At 39.8% G+C, this 21,662-nt stretch overlaps 1 protein-coding gene across 1 annotated transcript; it reads right to left on the bottom strand.

The window, feature by feature from the left end:
• Nucleotides 1-4,794: 4,794 nt before the first annotated feature.
• On the bottom strand, nt 4,795-21,658 carry eif4eb (eukaryotic translation initiation factor 4eb). The gene is made up of 7 exons (XM_049595386.1): nt 21,552-21,658; nt 18,867-18,970; nt 14,813-14,908; nt 14,602-14,665; nt 9,532-9,645; nt 5,559-5,698; nt 4,795-5,468 (listed from the first exon to the last, which is right to left on the bottom strand). The coding sequence occupies exons 1-7, from the start codon at nt 21,567-21,569 to the stop codon at nt 5,354-5,356; spliced, it is 651 nt and encodes a 216-aa protein (XP_049451343.1). The 5' UTR covers nt 21,570-21,658; the 3' UTR covers nt 4,795-5,353.
• Between the last annotated feature and the right edge of the window lie 4 nt (nt 21,659-21,662).

The raw sequence follows: 21,662 nt of genomic DNA, 5'->3' as shown, positions 1-21,662 counted from the left end.
TTCCTTTCGGAAGTCTGTGTGGAATTTAGCCTTCATTTCATATTTCCCCTGCTGGATTACGTCCTTGTGCCCGATTGATTTGACCGCTTATCTCACATCGGAGGGTTTGGGATCTCGATAAGTGCCTCTGATTGGAAAACAAGGAGGTCCTGCGGCAACTGGGGCCGACTGGAGACTGAGAAACTGTGCTCAATTCAATTTACCACATTGATTGCATTCATTGCTGCCAAGGTTAGTCTGTAACCCCATTTAATAAAGTGACCGTGTCACTGGCCTTGTGTTTACCTGTCTGCACGCACTGGGCCATTTGATTTTATTACTATTCACAACACAAACATGAAACATATTTTATTCATCTGTGTTGGTGGGCAGTTTTCAATAAATGCAAAATGTGGACAAACCTGCAGTTATTACCACATGCCATAACTTTACAAATAATACTCTGTATGTACTCTCTCTCTGTACCCTTTTATGTCAGTGACTCAAATTTCTGCTTTATTGCACTGTTCAGATAAATAATTGAATATTTTGTCCACTCCATTTATACCAGAGCCTAGACTAAATACTTTAACACCTCTCGGTGCGACGCAATTCAACATCACCACAAGTTACAGCCTCCAAAATGACAATAAAGTTGAATAAACACCTCTCACCAAAAAATGAACAGGGTTCCCACACCCTTTTACACATCAAATTGAAGGGCTTTTCAAGGACTTTCCAGGCCTAATTCCCTCAGATTAAAAGGCCCAACACAGCATAGTTTGGGATATTGATCAAGGTTAATTATTGTTACAACAGTGAGAATTTTATAACGAGGAGTAGCAGGCTTTACAGAAGCTCCCCGACAACAATTAAGAAAAGAGAGCAGCTTGAATGTGTGAATGCTTCTCAGTTGTGCTGTGTAGGTGGTGGCAGGTGGTGCATGAAACAATGACATAACTGTGGGAGACACGCGTGCAAACAGTTGAACGTGGCATATAAAAATGTCAAAAGAATTTCAATTTCTACAGAAGTGTAATGCATTCACTTGTGAAAAAAAAATCTGCTGATGTTTTTTTGAATTAAGAAGATAATAACCTTGGTAACTCAAGAAGATTAGAGTCCTCTGTTTTTTTCTACATGCATACTTTTCTCAGAATTCTGAGATAACAATCTTGTTAATTCAGAGAAGAAACAAGCAATGTTCTTCCCAGTGAGTGCGTTACGCTTCTTTAATGTAGAGTGCTGCAGCGGATGACGTTTTTCTTTCTTTCTTTCTTTCTTTCTTTCTCTTTTTTTGTAGCCTGACTTAGAAGTCAGCGTTGCCCTGGTTCCCTTATCACAAATTTGCTTTTCCTTGGAGAGCAAAGGACTGATCCACCCTACTCTGCCTTACTCTGCATTTGATTAGCTTACCCTAACATTCTTACCCTAACCCTAACCAATATAATTACTGCTTTTGCCTAAACCTAACCAATTCAACGAATAAAGGCAACAACTACTGGCCAATCGTAGAGAGAGTTAGGTGGTTCATGCCCTTCACCATCCTAGGAAACACAAATTTTGCGGCAGTAGCTCAGTCCATAGGGACTTGGGTTGGCAACTAGAGGGTTGCCAGCTCAAGTCACCGTCTGGACCAAATATGGAGTGTGGACTGGTAGCTGGAGATGTGCATATCTGCCTCTTGGGTACTTGCCCTTGAGCAAGGCACCACAACTGCCCAAGGCGCCTGTTCATGGGCAGCCCCCTTCACTCTGACACCTCTCCATTTAATGCATGTATAAGTCCTGTTCGCACATGTGTGTGTATTTCTAGCCTGTGTGTACATGACAACAGAGTGAAAAGAATGTACTTCCCCTCGGAGAGTAATATAGTATATCTTCCTCCTCTTCTTCTTCAACAAAACACCAAGGGGATTTTTCTATTGGATTTTGGATTATTGAAGAAAATCAGCTTTGTGGCAAACAAACGCATATAATACTTCCATGTTTTGTTCAGCAAGATAATCCTCACAAACAGACACCACTTTAATGGCTTTTGAAGCCTAAATGCAATCAGAGAAGTACCATTAGGCTACACACAAATTACACTGTGGTCACATGACCTTTGCATCATCACCACAAGGCTTTAAATCCTCCTTCAGTGTGATGACACTCTGTAGTCTCATTTAGCCACTTGAAAGCAATCGCCTTTTTTAAGACACATAAAAAGTTTAAAATCCACAAGTGGGGTATTTACAGATGTACTTTATGTCATAGAACAAAATGTGGAAGTCTCTTCTGCTTGTGTTAATCACACACCTTCTCTCCGGCATCTAACTAAAATCCCATTCAAAAAACCCTATGACTTAAAGACGAGGGAACCTGGGAGTGCTAAAATGCTAACTCATTCTGGGTTTTTGGACTCATTCTTGCACATATATAAAAATTCAAGCCTTGATCCAAATAATGAAGCAGATGAGTTCTTAGATATTTCTCATGGTTTTGTATACTTTCACTATAAATGTAATAAAACATTATGATGACTGAGAGATACCATAACATTAAAACATCTGAAAAATGTCATTTATTGAATTAAAACCAAAATGTTATGGAAATATATTAATGTTAAATTTAGAGTGTAATTTTTTTTTTTTAACCTTTTTACCTGTAGCTAATCATCTTGGTAATAAGTTACATATTACAGGCATTAATTCAGTGTCATGTTTGGTGCAGCAGGCTGGTGTAGTCAGCCCCTCCAGGAGGTTGCCATGTCGCAATCGCAATGTCAATCAATCCACCAATGGATTCTGTGCAACCTTGCAATTTTGTCCAATCACTGACACTTTTCTACAAGTTTGACCAATCATTGTTTCCCACAAGTCACCAAACTTCCTTGGACCTGATTTTGCAACATGAACATCTCACATTTACCAACAAAAAGATGTGATGTTCTCTAGGAAAATGGGGGTAAACTGTTTTCCCCAGTGTGCAACATTATGGTGGAACACAGACATCAAATGACAAAATGGCTGAAACAAGTGGACAACAGACAAAACAAATCACCATGACAGAGGCTGCTGTGAAGTACTAAGATGAGTTAGATAAGATACGCAGGTTAGTGCTAAGTGTAGTGTAAATCACAAAGTGATAGAGGCCTGTTTGTGTAACTGGGTGTGTGTGTGTGTGATAAGGAAAATAGTATAGGAATAAAATGGTTACTTAAAACACCCAGAATAGTTTTATTTTCACGAGAACCAGTAATCTGTGGTTTTTAATGAATTATACCCCCAAAAAAGGTGGTTATTTTTCAGTCCCTGCAGGATGTAGTGATATTGCAATCGGAAAAAATGCAAATTCAGCCAAACCCCGTGAATTTATGGCAAATTTTACTATTTAAAACTGGTAGAATCTATTGTCGTGGCAGAGCTGCATGCAGTGCAATGTTTCACTCAGCTCTTTCTCTCTCTTTATCATGAGACTGCAGCTGTGGGACTGAGTACACACAAACACAATGACAGAGCTAACTGTTAGCATCACATGGCTAACGTTTCCTAAAGGTTACTAACAGGTTTAATGTCAGAGTCGAACCGTTTTGGTGTCGGTGTGAGATTAACAGCTTGGTGTCTGATGTTTTCTGCTGAGAGGCTTCTGCCCAAGCGGCAAAATATGATGAGTAGGGGTGAAATCAGGTTATGCCGTGTTAGCTCATGCTATCTGGGAAGAGACCAGGAGAAGAGCGGCTCATAGATACGGTCCTTAAGCAGTGTCTTAGAACGGATGTCCCCTCCACAATCCCCACCGTCACAGCTAGATTCTAACTCTATGGGAAACACTGACTGCTCATAATACTAAGCTCAGAATCTGAGACAGCATCACAACTACTCTTGCAGTTTTCACTGCAAGATTTTTCGTTGCCAAAAATGCCTATAAATCTGCAAGATGCATCGCAATTATGCTGCAACAATGCCCAAAACAGCCAGTAAAATCCTGGAGGCACTGTTTAGAACAGTGGCATGAGTTTGTAGGACGGTTTGACTTTTTGACCCCTTCCACCCATCACAATGCTCTATATAGCACAGTGGATGTGGGATGCTCACAGGGACGACTTAGGTTCTCTCATGTTGCCCTTATTGCAATGCTCTTTGTGATGTCAGCTCTACCAAGGTGCTATAAACATACATATTACTCACTACTGTTTATCATTTGAGTGCATGCTTGTGTCTTACATGATGGATCAGCTGGCCTTTAAAGGTTACTACCACAAGCATGCCGTAACTTCAACAAGGCCCTAATGAAGCTCCGACAGTCACTTAACGCTTCATCAGATCAAGAAACGATCTTGTAGGAGATGCTTCGCCTGCTGGCTTAAAGAATGCCCATCCTTGAGAACGTGATGACATTTGTCATGTTGAAGTGACATTTTTAAAGGTGGCGATGGGAAGAAGATGGGAAGCCATGTTGCCCAAAGTAACCTTTTCTTTCAAAGTTCTTTTTATACTGACATTTTAAGGGAACTTGAGATGATGGGGAGGAGGTGGGTAGGTCTGAATTAGGCACTTTGAATAAGGCGCATGGTGAATCCTACGCTATTTGGAAGCTGAGGAAAGGACTTTGTTGTTTTCCTGAGACAGAACATGTCTCTGTCGGTATTCTTGTTTCATACACTAGGAATGTAAACCAGTGGAAAACTATTGGATGGTCTACAGTAGACGTCCTCAGCAACTAAAGGTCAATATCCTCCAATACAGCACCACTGCAAGTCAAAAGGCAAATCTTTTATGACAGGGAATGTACCAATTACAGGTTGCAAAAAAGTATTACACAATTTAACAACTAATAATTGCAAAACCAATGTTTTAATTATATTAACACTCAAATGAATATGAGTCATGAAATACTTTTAAAAGGTTGATTACGTGCAACAGTTCAAGGCAAAAAAAAAGCATAAAACAGAGGCCTAACAATCTAATCATATGCAGGCAAATTAATAATAAATTAAAAGGGTTTAATGTCATTAAGGATTACAGCAACCCAACAATGCTGTAGTGACTGGGAGAGAAATATACATTTTTTTTGCATTTCAGGATTCCCTGACATTAAAGAAAAAAAATCAGCACAAATTTCTTTAGTAGAGTATGCAGCACTCTAAATCTTATCCACTAATAATACCTCTCATTGTTAGTGTTTTGGAAGATTCATGTTCATCTGTTTTCTGTGTTTTTTTTCCTGTGGTTCAAGTCCTGGGCAGGTTATGGAAACACTTGGCATGTAGTCTTGGATCGTTATTTTTTTCTTCTTCCAGATTGCATTTCCGCAGAGTCTTTGCAGCAAAGTAAACATATGAACCAACAACAAATAAGACAAGAAAATGAAAGAGGCACATAGGGCATTTCTCAAACAACAAATTTGTTCTTGGTGGTTGAACCGCTTTTGGTAGCTGTGTCTGCGTGAGATTGGTAGCCGATAGTCATCTTCATGGGAAGCCCCAAGCGCTCCTTGTAAACTCTCCTGTTAACAGAAGAAAGACACCGTGAGAGGATGCAGGGAATCATCTGTATTTATGAATGGAAATGTTTTGATGCAGAAGACACGCCTCACCCTATGTGTGTTACAGCATCCCGGTTCTCATAGTCTGATGTCCAGACGGCTATTTTATCTCCTTTCGTGCGGATGTTGACCACAGCTCCACAGACGTCATCGCTGTAGTCGTCAAAGGCCTCTCCGACTAGGCACAGGAGCTGTTGAAGAGATGAAGTGGAACAAAAGCTATTGTCATAACCTGTTTATTCACATCTCCAACTTGATTAAGTAGAAATACTCCACATGGATCAGCAAGAAGTTTGAGATTCTTTCTCATAGCTGCACCAGTTTTACAAGAATGTTTTCAGGCTTTGTGGCAATAGAATGCTGCAGCAAGAGTCCCAAAGGCCAAGACAATGGCCAAAAGTTGCCCTTGAACACACCACAAAGACTACAGCTGACTAGCATGTATGTTCTGCTCCTGCGTGAGAAGAAATACCTCTATAACAGCATGTGGTGGTAGTCTGTATTCATCATTCAACAAGGAAAACCGGAAGACTGAAAGGGCGGATTCAAGACATTAGCTAGCCGATGCTGAATTATCAAATGATATTTACCACAAGCTAGTGAAAAATACAACATGCTGATTCGTCCGAAAAACAGCCGACTGGTGACAATGGTGCGGGAACTGTTGGCTTGGTTTGTCAGAGCCCTAAAATCTGGAGATAAGTTAGCATTTATGCACTTGTGGATCCCTCTTGTTGAAGTCAGTGAGTTTTTTGAATGTGTTTTTGGTTAGACATGGATGATAAACAAGGTCTGCGGTTAACACAAGCCTAAGAGACTTTCACAGTTTGTTTTCTGACATATATCGGTTAATACTCCATCCGAGAATGTGGAAACTTTTACATGTCTTAAAAAACCTGGTTGCAACGTGGCTAAATGAGACTACAGAATGCCATCATGCCGAACATGGATTTACAGCCTCATTGTGGTGGTGACATTAAGGTCATTCAACTGTGGTGTAGTTTATTTATAGCCTAGCATTAGCTTTTTACTTCTGGTGATTGCATTTATGCTTCAAAAATCATAAAAATGGTGTTCATTTGTGAAGATTATCTTGCTGAACAAAATGTGTAAGTATCATTAATGTTTGTTTGTCGCAGAACTTATTTTCTGCAATAATCCAAAATCCAATGAAAAAATAATAAATAATTTCTATTTCAGCAATCTTTACTATATAATGACGAAAACTCTGTCTGTGTGTGTGTCTGTGTGTCTGTTCCACGTTTTTCTCCTCACTGACTTGGTCAGTCCATGTAAAATTTGGCACAGTGGTAGAAGGTCATGGGAGGATGCAAATGAAGCAATATTACACCAATTGGTCTAAGGGGGGCGCTATAGCAACCGATTGAAATTGAAACTTTGAATGGTCATATCTCATGCCCCGTATGTCGTAGAGACATGAAACTTTGCGCAGAGATGCCTCTCCTCATGAGGAACAAATTTGCCTCAAGAACCCATAACTTCTGGTTATATAGATTTTTCACCATTTTTAATTTTTTGAAAAACACTTCAAATCGATCTCTTCCTAGGAAGTTTGACCGATCTGCATGAAACCCGGTGAACATAATCTAGGGACCAATATCTAAAGTTCCCTCTTGGCAAAAGTTGGAAAACTTACTAAAACTGAGCTTCTATAAGGCAATGAATATTGCGGAGGGCGTGGCTCATCACATAAAGGTGTATAACATCTCAAGGGTTTCACCAATCACCACGCAACTTTGTAGGCATATGACCACACATAATCTGAGGGGACCCCTCCATTATTGACCCCATCAAACAAAATGGGGGCGTTAGAGAGCTAATTTCTTATCTAGGCCTAACCGCCATATGGATTTTTACTAAACTTGGTAGATATGTAGAACAGGACGTCTCAAGGTGACTGGAGAAATTTAACTCTAATTGGCAACTGGGTGGCGCTATAACAACAGAAAAATGCTTAAAAATGGCTAAAATGCGACCGATCACTGTGGCTCCCCCTGTGGCCGAATGTTTGTGTATTTTTTTTCTTCTAATTTTTGGTGTGACTAATCATGGTATGGTATGCTGTACATAATCACAGAAACTGTCAGTGTGTCATTCTGTCTGTCCCACGTTTTTCTACTCACTGACGTGGTCAATATATGTGAAACTGCACATAGGCATTGAGGATTGGCATAGGTAGAAGGTGACAAAGCTACCAATGGGTATGTATTAGTAATACTTAAATTGGATTTGAAAATCTTTTTGTCCTTGCACATTCCAATATAAACATAGTAAGGACCAATTATCTAAACTCATGTCTTCCCCATGGTATGCTGGCATTTCCAGAACTTTTCATCATTCTAGTGTTGACCAAATCTTCACGTCAACACACAATAGATTAACATACACAACATTAACATAAACTAATCAGCACGACTGACCAGACGAAACTAGACTAGACAAACAAGGCAGGGTTTTAGATGATCAGCATCACCAGCCCAAACCCAGGACTGTGTGCATGGATATATGCCAGCACCTGATCACAGATCCACTCGTAAAATTTATTACATTAAGAATGTTGGCAAAACAAACTCATTGGACACTAGAAAAATGTCTTAGCAAGCTGTAATCTGGGCAAAAACAACATCAGTGGGTAGTAAAGTAACAACAACATAACTAGTCTAAAAGAAAATGGTGTTTTCCAACGATTATTACAAATCATTGAAGTTGAAAGACGGTGCAGGGGTCCTCACTTGCTCACAGGCTGGAGTGCTGCTTATCAGTGGAGAGCTCAGTGCTGCCACTGGTGGCCAGATGAAGAATAAAAGAGATTACTACAAAACATCTTTTAGTGGCAGCTATGAGTGTTACACTGCATAGCAGCACTCCATCCTTCTTATGTTTTTTTTCCCCCAAGCTTATAGACCTCCCGATGAGTTTGATATTTAAACATTCTTCCTGTAACACATTTTATGTGCAGATGACACAGTTTATGTCAAGTTGAGGCAGATATCCCTGCAGGTCCTGGACCAGCGCTAGGGATCATAACAATCCAGTGATGCAGCTCAGCTGTTGAGAAAGTCCACAATCATTTTTATTTCCACCTTAAAGCTTAAGTGCAAGACTTTAACATCTAAACGAACACCCGTTACATTCATCCAAACAAGTACACACAATGCTGATTAAGCCGCCATGGAAAGTTCTCTGTGTTTCTCAGTACGCTAGAGTTTTGTATTGGGTGTCTGAGACGACTTTCCCGTGCTGGTGCAACATGTGATGCATTTTATTTCAACCGCAGAGAGACCATAGCACCGTAAACTGCTGTATACAGAAAATCTAAGCGTTCACTCAAAGTATGTGCAGTGGATGCTCCAAATAAAAAACACACACACAGCATTCAGAGGCAGGATTAAAGTCAAAATAAGACTTGAAGAGAATGCTCATGGTGACGGGGGAGATGTGGCGAGCTCACCTGCAGGCATACGTCATAAACGCGTGTCTACAGTGTTTGTTGTAGTTACTCTCACTGCCAGAGGGCGGAGACAAAAGTACCACAGTCCAGCTTTAACATATGGTAAACAATCAGCCCAGAAAGACCAGTGGTTACAGTATTAACAGTAAAGTAAGTGCTCTGTGCTTACTGGAAAGGCACAGCCTGCTGGATGTCTGTATCACTATCAGTGACCTTTAAGAACCTGTTACAACACTGTGAGGATTGCACACTTAGCAGAAAGCAAGCCAATTTTCAGTTGCTCTCATTTGACTGTGTTGTGACTCCTTATCATCGGTTCAGCATGCAGTCAAGGCAATATCATACATATGTTTGAGGTATTATAGAAGACAAGGATGACAACACTGAAACAATCTGATCTGTGGCTCACTGCAGGTATGCTCTCCGCAGTGTAACAAGAGCGTTACGTGGGTAATTAGTGCACAAGGGGCTCAAGACAAGAGAAACAGCATCACTCATTTGAGTAACAACACTGAACAAGATACAAAGGACAGTGGCTAGTGCCAAACCTACAGTTTCCAGCCAGAAGCGGTCCAGGTCTAATCTCCTCTGCTGCTTGTTGAGTGTGATCAGCCAGCGCCCGCCACGCTTGTTCCTCTCGTCCTCCCACATGGGTTCAATGCCATCCTGCAGCAACGGTTCAAATTGTCAATACACATTTTAAACCACTAAAAGTTCAAAACAGACTTTAATAGTGAGGCTGAACTTGATTTCCACACTGCCTGCAGGAAATATATCTTTTTCAACTCTTCAACAATCGCTGCAGAAATTCTTTCAATCTGATTTAAAGTTTGCAGCGGGTACTAAAAGTTTGGCAAGATCTCAACACAAATCCAGTGGTTGTTAAATAGTGAGTTAGCATGTCTTTCTCAAGTTGCATTTATGCCCTCCAACACAAGCTCTGCCTCAACATTCTGGAACACATTTTCTAAGATTTCAGGTGTAAAACTTAAACTGCACAGGTGCTGATAAACTAACTCCCCTGCTGTGAATACAAGTTCACTGGTTAGTCTTTGCCACAGGTGATCCTGCTTATTAATTCAATAAAGGCACACTTAATTACACACTGCAGTCATACTTGATTACTGCTTTTCCATTCATTATCATCACCTATCCATCTCACACAGTATAATTAGTGGCTGCTAGCCACCTCCTGCCATTTACCTTACTGAACTTCCACAAACACTTCTTATTTTCACATCATGTTAAATGAGGTCTTTTGCAGATGAGCTGAGTTGGTACAGACACAGTTACTCAGAGAAACTCCTGCAGTATTGTTGTTGTTTTGAGTGAAACTTGGTGATGACAACTCAACAAGGTATTCATCTGTTTGCAGGAGCTTTATTTGATTCTGTTGTCATTAAAGTTTGTCTTAATTAGTGAGCTTGTGTTAAAAACATTTTTTATTACATTTTTAAACTGGGACCCCTTTTCCCCATGTTTCTGTGTCTGAGTGACTAGTGGAGACAACAGCTGTTGTAATTGTTCAGAACTGAGAGAGACTGCTGCAGCCACAGCAGCCAAACAGGCTGCAATGTAATCCCTTCGGGCAATTGTGCAGGGTCAGTTTACTTCCATTAAACGTGCATTTTTTTGCCACTGAGAGGCTCAGATTGTTATTAGAAGTAGCCCCTTTTACACCGCCAGATTTTCGGTGAATGTTGGGCCATTTTGCGTTTATACACACGGAGCTGGATTGGAGAGTTGATCCGAGGTGCCCAATTTTCCGCCTCGTAGGGTAGTCATATTGGCGGAACCTTTTTGGTTTAAACAGAACGAGGCGCCCTTCTGCAACAGGAGGGGCTGTTGAAGACTTGTGGGAGGAGCTGTCGATGACGCCGCACGTGCGAGCCACTGGCGGTGGATAAACAGAAACAACCGATAGCAGGAATTAGCGAGCAGCTAGTACCAAGAGGGACACGCAAACCGGACAGACACTGTAAAGATGAGCAACTGGGGAGACAAGGAATTACGCACCCTCCTTGGCCTCGCAGACGAAGAGGCCATTAACCATCAGACGACGGGGACGGTGAAGAACGGGCCGACTTACGAGAGAATCGTCCAAAGGACTGACCAGCCGCGGCTCCCTCCCATGTCACTGTTTAAGTCACAGGTTGAGCTACACGTTTTGTTACTTGCTCACGCCCCCCATGGCCCCAAAAAAGGCGCATTCTGTATAGCCAAAAGTAGGTAGGCAGCATTTTGCTGCACTCCCCGATTTTGCTTTTATACTGCCAGTGCTGAAAGAAGACTGATTGGGCTTTCCTGCAAATTTGCACAATTCTTGTTTAAAAAGGGCTTATGTTATTCCAGATTGCTGTTCTGTATAAAAAGTGCAAATGCACACGGGGGGAAACAGCTGTCCCACCACTAAGTCGGCATCAGAGGCAATAACAGCACCGAAACAGTGTCTGTATGAAAGGGACAGCTGGTAGGACGGGCTTGTGGGTGGCACGGTTGTGAGGTTTTGATGATGTGTTATGTGTGTGACCCACTGCAGGAGATTTAAAGAGTAGCTGTAGCAGTTAGCAGCTAAAGCTAAAGAAGAAGAGCAGTGGCTGAGAATGTCCGCAATTTAGGAGCCATATAACAGGGCGGTAAATGATTGTTATTACTATGTTAATTCCATTTTTATTATTTATAAAGCACTGCTGTATGTTGTATGTCACACTGGAAACTGACGCTGTCGTATTACATGTCACATCCATCACGCCTGTTTTACTTCCCCACGCTGTCTGAAGTCACCCACTGGAGTGAAATGTTTCCACCGTTGTTTGGTTCTGTGTAAAAATGCAAAGGCTGCATAAAGACAGGACTTCGTAGTGGCCCTGTAGCGGGATATCTGTGTAAAAAGGTCTAGTGTCTGAAAACACGATGGAAAAGACCTTACAGATACAGTACAGGCCAAAAGTTTGGACACACCTTCTCATTCAATACGTTTTCTTTTTTTTTCATGACTATTTACATTGTAGATTCTCACTGAAGGCATCAAAACTATGAATGAACACATGTGGAGTTATGTACTTAACAAAAAAAGGTGAAATAACTGAAAACATGTTTTATATTCTCGTTTCTTCAAAATAGCCACCCTTTGCTCTGATTACTGCTTTGCACACTCTTGGCATTCTCTCCATGAGCTTCAAGAGGTAGTCACCTGAAATGGTTTTCCAACAGTCTTGAAGGAGTTCCCAGAGGTGTTTAGCACTTGTTGGCCCCTTTGCCTTCACTCTGCGGTCCAGCTCACCCCAAACCATCTCGATTGGGTTCAGGTCCGGTGACTGTGGAGGCCAGGTCATCTGCCGCAGCACTCCATCACTCTCCTTCTTGGTCAAATAGCCCTTACACAGCCTGGAGGTGTGTTTGGGGTCATTGTCCTGTTGAAAAATAAATGATCGTCCAACTAAACGCAAACCGGATGGGATGGCATGTCGCTGCAGGATGCTGAGGTAGCCATGCTGGTTCAGTGTGCCTTCAATTTTGAATAAATCCCCAACAGTGTCACCAGCAAAACACCCCCACACCATCACACCTCCTCCTCCATGCTTCACAGTGGGAACCAGGCATGTGGAATCCATCCGTTCACCTTTTCTGTCTCACAAAGACACGCAGTTGGAACCAAAGATCTCAAATTTGGACTCATCAGACCAAAGCACAGATTTCCGCTGGTCTAATGTCCATTCCTTGTGTTTCTTGGCCCAAACAAATCTCTTCTGCTTGTTGCCTCTCCTTAGCAGTGGTTTCCTAGCAGCTATTTGACCATGAAGGCCTGATTCACGCAGTCTCCTCTTAACAGTTTTTCTCGAGAGGGGACGTCTGCTAGAACTCTGTGTGGCATTCATCTGGTCTCTGATCTGAGCTGCTGTTAACTTGCGATTTCTGAGGCTGGTGACTCGGATGAACTTATCCTCAGAAGCAGAGGTGACTCTTGGTCTTCCTTTCCTGGGTCGGTCCTCATGTGTGCCAGTTTCGTTGTAGCGCTTGATGGTTTTTGCGACTCCACTTGGGGACACATTTAAAGTTTTTGCAATTTTCCAGACTGACTGACCTTCATTTCTTAAAGTAATGATGGCCACTCCTTTTTCTTTAGTTAGCTGATTGGTTCTTGCCATAATATGAATTTTAACAGTTGTCCAATAGGGCTGTCGGCTGTGTATTAACCTGACTTCTGCACAACACAACTGATGGTCCCAACCCCATTGATAAAGCAAGAAGTTCCACTAATTAACCCTGATAAGGCACACCTGTGAAGTGGAAACCATTTCAGGTGACTACCTCTTGAAGCTCATGGAGAGAATGCCAAGAGTGTGCAAAGCAGTAATCAGAGCAAAGGGTGGCTATTTTGAAGAAACTAGAATATAAAACATGTTTTCAGTTATTTCACCTTTTTTTGTTAAGTACATAACTCCACATGTGTTCATTCATAGTTTTGATGCCTTCAGTGAGAATCTACAATGTAAATAATCATGAAAATAAAGAAAACGCATTGAATGAGAAGGTGTGTCCAAACTTTTGGCCTGTACTGTATATTAAATGCATTTTTTTACTTTTGCTTATCTGGTTGGTGTGTCAGTGTGTAACCAAGGCTGTGTTCAAAATCAATCACTATATAGTGAGTAGGAAGTAGTGAATGAGTGAACGATATTTAACACATCTCAAGTCTCACTCAAGGAGAAGTCTCATTCTGAAATCTTGAGTATTTTTCCACATTGTTGAAATCAGCTAAATCTTTAATATAACACTAAGCTATGCTCAACAAACTCTTCGTGGCACTCCTCTCTCCATCTCTCACTAACATTTCCAACTCTCACAAGATCTCAGAATGAGACCTCTCCTTGAGGGAAACACAATAACAAACAGAACAGCGAAAGGTAAAGAAAAATGTTTGATTTCTCTTTAGGGTGCTTCCCATAATGTTGTCAGACACTTTTAATAACCATTTGAGTATGTTACTGCTAAACACAAGCACTTTTACTGGACATGCATTGATGGTGCAAAACTGCCCGTGGAGGTAAAACTGCAGCCTGTTTCACTGCTATGGCTCCACAGTGATTTCTCTCAATACTGGACCAATATGAAAAATGTTCGTTTCCATCAGTCACTTAAAACACAGAAATACAGGAAAATAGGCTCCAGGTTCAAAAATAGAGAACTTTCCCTTTCATCTTAAATATTCTCACAAAGAAATCAGTTTTAAACTAAATGTTTTTTCAAATAACTGGCAAAAGATGACTTCTTCTCCTTGTACTGCAAGTGTGAATGATATCAGCTGCCATATGTGAGGGCTCAGGCCTTCGCTTAGTTTGAAAAAATCATGTTCCTTGATGTAAATGTCATCTTCCACTTTGAAAGGAAGGCGTTTGTAGCCTTTTACATGGTAATTTTGTTTCACTGAGGTGGAAAACAACACTATTGTCCCTGTACATACTGTCGAACACACAATACAGTACTTCTGGACTCTGGTTGTAAAATATAAAATACTTCTCTCAGCCACCACAGAGGATAATGGTATGCAAAAATATTTAAAAAAAACTGGTTCTCACTCACTCATCACATTTACATAAATGCTAAATAAATCTTACGTACCTTAAAAAGAGAGTAATCGCAGCCTGACATGAGGTTGCTTGACAACTGGATGTGGTTGTAGAGACTGAAATAAAGAGACCACAGCATTAACAAAACATGCTGATCTGACAGTATTTCAAAACACATATAAAGTCATGACAGTTTACTGCTGCAGTCGCTCCATGGAAGTACAGGAAAGGTAAAAGACTTGGAGAGATTTATTGCTCCTTACGCCCAGAAATCTTCAACCGTGTCAAATGTAGAGATGAGTCGCAGGTTGGCCTGCCATGTTTTGCTCTTGTCATTCTTGAAGAACCACAGGGACCATCTGTTGGACGAAAACAAGAAAAGAAATTTGCATAAATGTAACAAGCCTCTAATTAAACACGAGGTAAACAAAAGTAACCAAAAGCCACTGAGCTTTGGAGCAAATGAGTGACGTATGGATGCTGCAAACTGTTCCGTAAATCATGTCATCACTGTCTCTGTACAATTAATTGTACAATTATTTCATGCTAAATCCTCTCATGGCTCAGCAACTGCCTAAAGCTCTTCAGGTTGAGAAATATTAAAAAAAACTGTGACTGTTGATGCTATTATAAAGCCATTATAGCAGCCAGTCTATCAGCAGGGGTTTAAATGAGAGCACAGTCCAAATAAATGCCACAAATTGAATTGAATAAGCCAACTGATACAAATCCAATTCCCTTGACTGGCACAATATTTGCATAACAGAGCGTCGGATGAGCAAATACAACAATCCGACACGTTCGTTTCAGTTTATGCCACAATATGGTGATACTGTCGGTGGGTATAGTTCATTAGAAAGAAAATAGTTCCTACATGAAACTGCTCACAACAAGGCCTGTGGATCATTGTGTAACCTGGTCTTAACTCCTGGAAAGAGACATTGCTGTTGAGTTTTTCAAATGTATTTTTTGAGCACCACGAGCTGAGTGCCATCTAGTTCCAATACATTGGAGAGAAGGCAGACATTTCTATGGCCGATATCTCCAACACTTGGCAACTCACACCTAAACAATCTAGACTGATAAACAGCACTACAGGTAAGGGGAAAAATATGTAATTTTGATTTTGGGATGACCTGTCCCTTTAACTATAGGCCATAGCCTGTGGCAGCATATTGTATAGTCCTTCAGATGGACCTTCATGGGGTGTTTCTTTGCCTTCTAGTGCAAACTGTGATAGCCTCATGTACCCCATGACAGTATAAAGAAATAAGTAGGTCAAGAAAATCAAGGAATGCTAAAAGGCAGAAGTTGTTTGACCTTTTACTAACATAACTTAGCTATATGGAAAATCATGTTGGATATACTGCACCAATTTAGCCAAACTAATTTTGGTTATTGGTCAATATGGGGAAATATATTTCTGTTAGACTTCAACCAATGTGTTTCGAACCACACGGCTTAGATGTGAAACCCCAGACAAGTGTTTGTGCATACATTTTCCTCAAGGTGACTGGCTTTAAGTTAAGTAGAGTTTTCTATTTGACACTTTTAGACATAAATATCCTGGTGGAATTTAAACATATATAAAATATGCAATCATTGCTTCTTTGTATTTTGAAGGGAGTTAAAAACTATCTGAGTATGGATTAAGAGGAAAGCACTGAAACACCCGAGAAAGGTCATCAGACCATCAGAGTCTTACAGTGGGGAAATAAAATTTCCAGTCGAACATTTGTTTGGAGAGAATCCACTTTAATAAATAAATATAAGTTTTGCTGCTGACCCATCCATAGCAGTGCATTGCTTAGCTTTTGTTGTGGTACTCTTGTCTGCTTCTCCAAACTGGGGACATGCCAACCATCATCTACTGTATGTTATACACCGACTATGGATAAGTGACTAATACAAGCCCACTTCAAAATGATCCAAACTATCCCTTTAACTCATGAAGAGCATGAATACACACAGACAGGACTGAAGCCATTAAGTCACACTGCTAACTACTGAGTCACTAACTACATGCACAATATTATAAATCATTAAATTATATATAACACATTCTCAAATATAATTAAATTGGTTGTTAGAACAAGCCCAGAATTAAAGAAATTATCAAAATGTAATCCCATTTATTTTCACATAATTGTACTTTTTTTTAAAATCCAAGTTGAAAATGGATTTTTGTTAATTTAACTGCTCAATCTATCTGGAAAGCGAACATGTTGAAATTTGAATTTATACATTTTTTAACATGCTCAGCTTCTTCATGGTGAACACAGTGTCCATTGCCTCCGGTGAATGGTCGATTCATGTCTTGCTTTCACTTCAGTATGAGCAATCACCCATTCAGCTTTGTGAAAGAAGGGTCATTCAGTTCTTGAACTCTGCTTAGCCATCAAAGAATTGTGTCACACATGAGTCACCAATCTTTTCTTTAAAACTGATGATGCATATATTTTCCCAGCTTTGCGTTCATATAGTTTCACACTCTCACATCTGGGAGTAGCCCATTATGATAACTGGGTAATCAGATAATGGTGTATCTTAACAAGGGCCAATAGATAGGATTTTCCGGTTTTGCCTCTCCAGTGAAAGTCTAAGCAAATAGCAAAATTAGCAATTTAATACATTCTGTTCCACCTTGTTTCAGTTGAAACCCTCCAATTCAACAAAGCAGTTATTACAGCATTACTACAGCCAAGTGCATAGATTTTGTTTCAACATTGGTGGTGACGCACTTTCAGCTGAGGGTATGGGGGTCCTCCCCCAAGAAATTCTGAGCATTAAACACATAATTTCCTGCATTCTGGTGAATTTTCATGCAACAATTTAAGGTGAAAATGTCTTTATTCATTAAGGGTGGAGGAAAAAAAATGATATAGCAAATATCGCAATATTTTTATGTGACAATATTGTGTCATCACAGAGTGCCAAGTATCAAATTTTTTATTATTCAAATTATCAATATTACAAATACAAATTGACCTTTAGATAGCATACTAGAATAATGTAATCAAATGCTTTTCTTGTCCACTAGATACATTTTGCTGCTGCAAAACAATGGCTGAGGTGAGATGAAAAGACTTGAAACTTTACCTTATTAGATTAAAAAATGTTGACAAAGTTTTCCTTAAGGGACATAATTAACAGTTGTAAAAAGGTAATAAATTGCAATATATTTTATCCCAATACTCAGCATATCACAACACAATAACATAGTATCATGAGTTAAGTATTATGATAACATCGTATCGTGATTCTCACCTCTATTATTTTTGTAAAGGAAAACACAAAATTCAGGCCCATAAATTAATAGTTCATGTGTTTCAGCAACGTCTCTGCTCATGTTCAAAACTGATCCCACATATCTTTGTTTACTGAGAAGTTGAGAATAAATTTATATTATGAGAAAAGCTGAAATTTGATGAATAGAAGTAATAATTCAGAATATTTCAAGAAATAAAATCTACCCCTTCAGACCATCTGACAAACAACCCTGTTTGCGACTCAATCTGGAGGAAACTGAAATGAACTGAAAACACCTCTGATGAGGAAAATCTCACCATTGTGTACCTTATTTTCCTCACAAATGTGATTTTCACCACCCCTGATAAACTGCATGTCACAGCTGCCTCCTGAATGTTTACAGTGGGAACCAGAGGAAAGACGCCACACTGTAGTCCAAACTTGTTACAAGTAAAAATGACTGGAGGCTACAGTAGCCTATGGAGTGTCAGAAAATGTTAAAACACAATGCACATATGACTTGAAGCAACCTATTCTATAATGACTTTATTCTGGAAATATCACGCCTTTTTTCTTGTAATGTAATGACTTAAATCTTGAAATCTCTCTTCTAACAGTGGCTCCATCGTAGTTTGACAGACTAGGATTCTGCCTTTTGTTTATTATATTCTCTTGCTAATTTGCAGCTGAATCAGAGCAGCGTCTGCAGTGTTTACTCCAGTCCACCCTCAGGACTCCTCCTGCAGCAGCAGCAGCCAGCTCTCCCTGCACAATCTGTCGAAGCAAAGCCTCAGCATTGCTTCTTCTCCCTTAACCTTTTATGGCAGATTACAACCATTGCTCCTGGGGTTGCATACTGCCACCCAAATTACCAGAGACATAGTTGCATCTATGAGAGGCGTTCTAGTATAGCGGTTCCTCTAAATAAAAGTCCTCTGTCTGCTACTTTTATGGTTTTTGTAAACCATAAAATTTGTAAAAAACAAAAAACAACAACAACAAAAAAAAGCTCAGCTTCCATGATGATATCTTTAAGCATCAGCAGTACAGGTCAGTACAGCCTCTAACCTGTTCTGGAGGGGGTGTTTGATGTAGGCCTCTGGGTTCACAATCTCTTGTCCAGTCTCCTCAGCTCCATCTTCATCAGGCTGGGATGGGCTTGGGTTGATTTCCTAAAAAGCAGTTTGGTAGAGGTGAGACATGTAAAAGGGGAGTAGGCAGTGGGCGTCCTTTGCCCAGTGAACCCTTCAGCCAGGGCAACCAGATGTTGGTACATTTAACTTCCTGTGACCCTGCGTCCTCATATGAGGACATTATATTTTGTGTTTGCTGCACCTTATACTTCATTCTGCTTCACTTACACCTGTTGTCCTCATTTGTGGACACTTTTACGTACCATCTAGTGGTAGCAAAAGCACAATACACTAATCTATCTAAAAACAAGATGGCAGCCATCTCTGCCAAGTCAGTCTACAGCCAATCTTGACACAAAAGTGGACAAGGTACAAGCCCTGATAAATATTATGGTTGAAACTTATTTTTTTAAGCTTAACAAAGTTTATAGTTTGATATTGTACATAAATTAGACCACTTTTTGCAATAGCAACCAGCCAGATGCTATTAATTAGGAAGTACTCATTTGAAGACACTGGGACTTTTATTATTTTATTATTGCATTAACACAGCATTGAGGAAATTCCTTGACTGGAGTATGGAGTGAGAGAAAAATCATAGAGTTACAAAAAAGGCTTTTAGATATGTTGGATTATTTGCAATTTGGTCTTTATACGGCCATGCTCAGACATTGAAGTGAACAGTTTTGAACAGTTTAAGACTTGAACATTGACCTCTAACCTATAGAGTAACAAAACATTGAACAAATGTTGCATTGTTTGTATTTTTTTTTTTTTTTTGCACAACAATGTTCAGGCACTGAAATAGTTTTATACTTTATTACACACTTGTGGAAATTAAAAATAAACCCAATGTCCCCATATGATGACATCATTTTTTTTCAAAGACAATGCCTAGTTTTTTTTATATACTTATATATACTATATACTTTTTTATATACTAGGTCCTACTAATCCCAAATAGCTAAAAGAAATTAAAATGTACACTGAACAAAAGTTCAGATCACAGGAGGTTAAGCAGAAGTCAAAATTTAAAAAGCACCCATCAAAAGAGTAGTAACATTAGTAGTGGTAGCCGTGGTGTTTCTATTCTCAAACAAGATTAGTAATTTCCTAAATAAAGTTGAATAAATACAAAAAAGTGAAAACCAATATAAACATCTGTATACTTTACCAATACGTGGCTAATTAACTCTGCAGCTAATTACTGTGCAATTCCCATTTATAACTATCAGCCTGTTAAAAAATGAATGCTAAATTACTTTCTTTATGTTAGAATGACATAACCTTCCATCAAGTAAGAATTTGGACCAAATCTTGAATTTGGCACATATTTGGCACTCCTTAGCAAAGGAGGGCGATGGCTCAGGTGTGCCTTTGTTTGTTTGTTTTTTTGCCTTGACCATTACTGAAACCTCAAATATTTTTTCTTGAGCATCCTTATTGACACTCTCTTCACCTCAAATAACCATGACGGGAATAAAAAAAAAGAAGAAAGTACACAACAGTGGCAATGTCAGTAACTTGGCACAGCGGACATCATTAGATTTTCCAAACTAACCCTTTGATGTCTGAAAGTTAAAAGCTGAAAATGAAATTCTGCTTTGTTTTTCTTTTTTCCTTTTCTTTTCTTTTCCTTTTTTTTTAAAAAAAAAAAAAAAAAATTAAAATTATTTCATTTTACTGGATCTGGTTAGTGCAAAGATGAAAGCCTCCATGGCATGTGATATGTTCAAGGACCGTCAATTTGAAAATCTAAAAACAATTTCTGTTTTCAGGTTACTGGGTGTGTTATAAATAGTTTAGTTTTGGTGGTTTCTGGTTGAACGTGGTTTTTAAACTCGCCAGCAGGAACTGGCGTTTAGAGGATATTTTAAGTAAATACAAAATACGACCATTTTAAGTTGTATGTCCCTCCCCTTGGCCAAAATTAAAAAACACAACTCCGTCCCCCCTGCTTAAAAAAATAACAACCCCCTCCAAAATTAACGAACAGTCCCTAAATAGTGTTTATAGGGGGTTGAAAAAAAACTTTTAAACTGACACTGGAGCTGTTTTACCATCATCTAGCGTTAGCTAAGTTAACGTTACCTCAGCCACTAAAGTTGCTAACTTTGCATCGTAGAGGTCACCGGGGAGCAATGACAACCACTTTTGACAGCTGAAATTTAAGCTACAAAAACAAACTACTACTCGTATTTGTTGCATTATTTTACGTGCCGAATTAACTGGTAGTTCATAATTATCATGACTGTCTTGAACATTTGTTACCCATGTATGTATTTTAGCGGTTAACCTGAGCAATGGCAAACTGACTAAACTTGTAATGGAACTTGGTGTGGTTCTCTTCGCAAAGGTGAACGGCACGTCGGTTAGCTATAACGTCAGCATTAAAGTTGGGAGATCTCACACACAGGCATTCCTCTTTTACGCTTGGGTCGTGGCACACAAGACAAACTTAAAACTAGTCAAAACACCACGTGTGATTGTAACAACTGTCCATTTCCACTTGAAGACTAATGTTTGAAGTTATACATAAACTTTAAACGTGAACTTGCCCAGTAATTAAAGCAAGAAGCCCCCCAAACGTTTTGATATGTTCTTAAGAGAAAGAGCTCACCGGTTCGGCGGTCGCCATCTTACAAATCTCTGTTGGGAAAGTTTCTGTTGATTGGACCGAGCTGTGCAACGTGACGGCCCCGCTGCGGACATGCGCTGTGTGCCGCCGCTG

Source organism: Epinephelus fuscoguttatus, linkage group LG14, assembly GCF_011397635.1.
Source record: "Epinephelus fuscoguttatus linkage group LG14, E.fuscoguttatus.final_Chr_v1".
Lineage (NCBI taxonomy): Eukaryota > Metazoa > Chordata > Actinopteri > Perciformes > Serranidae > Epinephelus > Epinephelus fuscoguttatus.
Note: the sequence above shows the minus strand (reverse complement) of the source record. Positions and strands in the feature narration are given on the sequence as shown.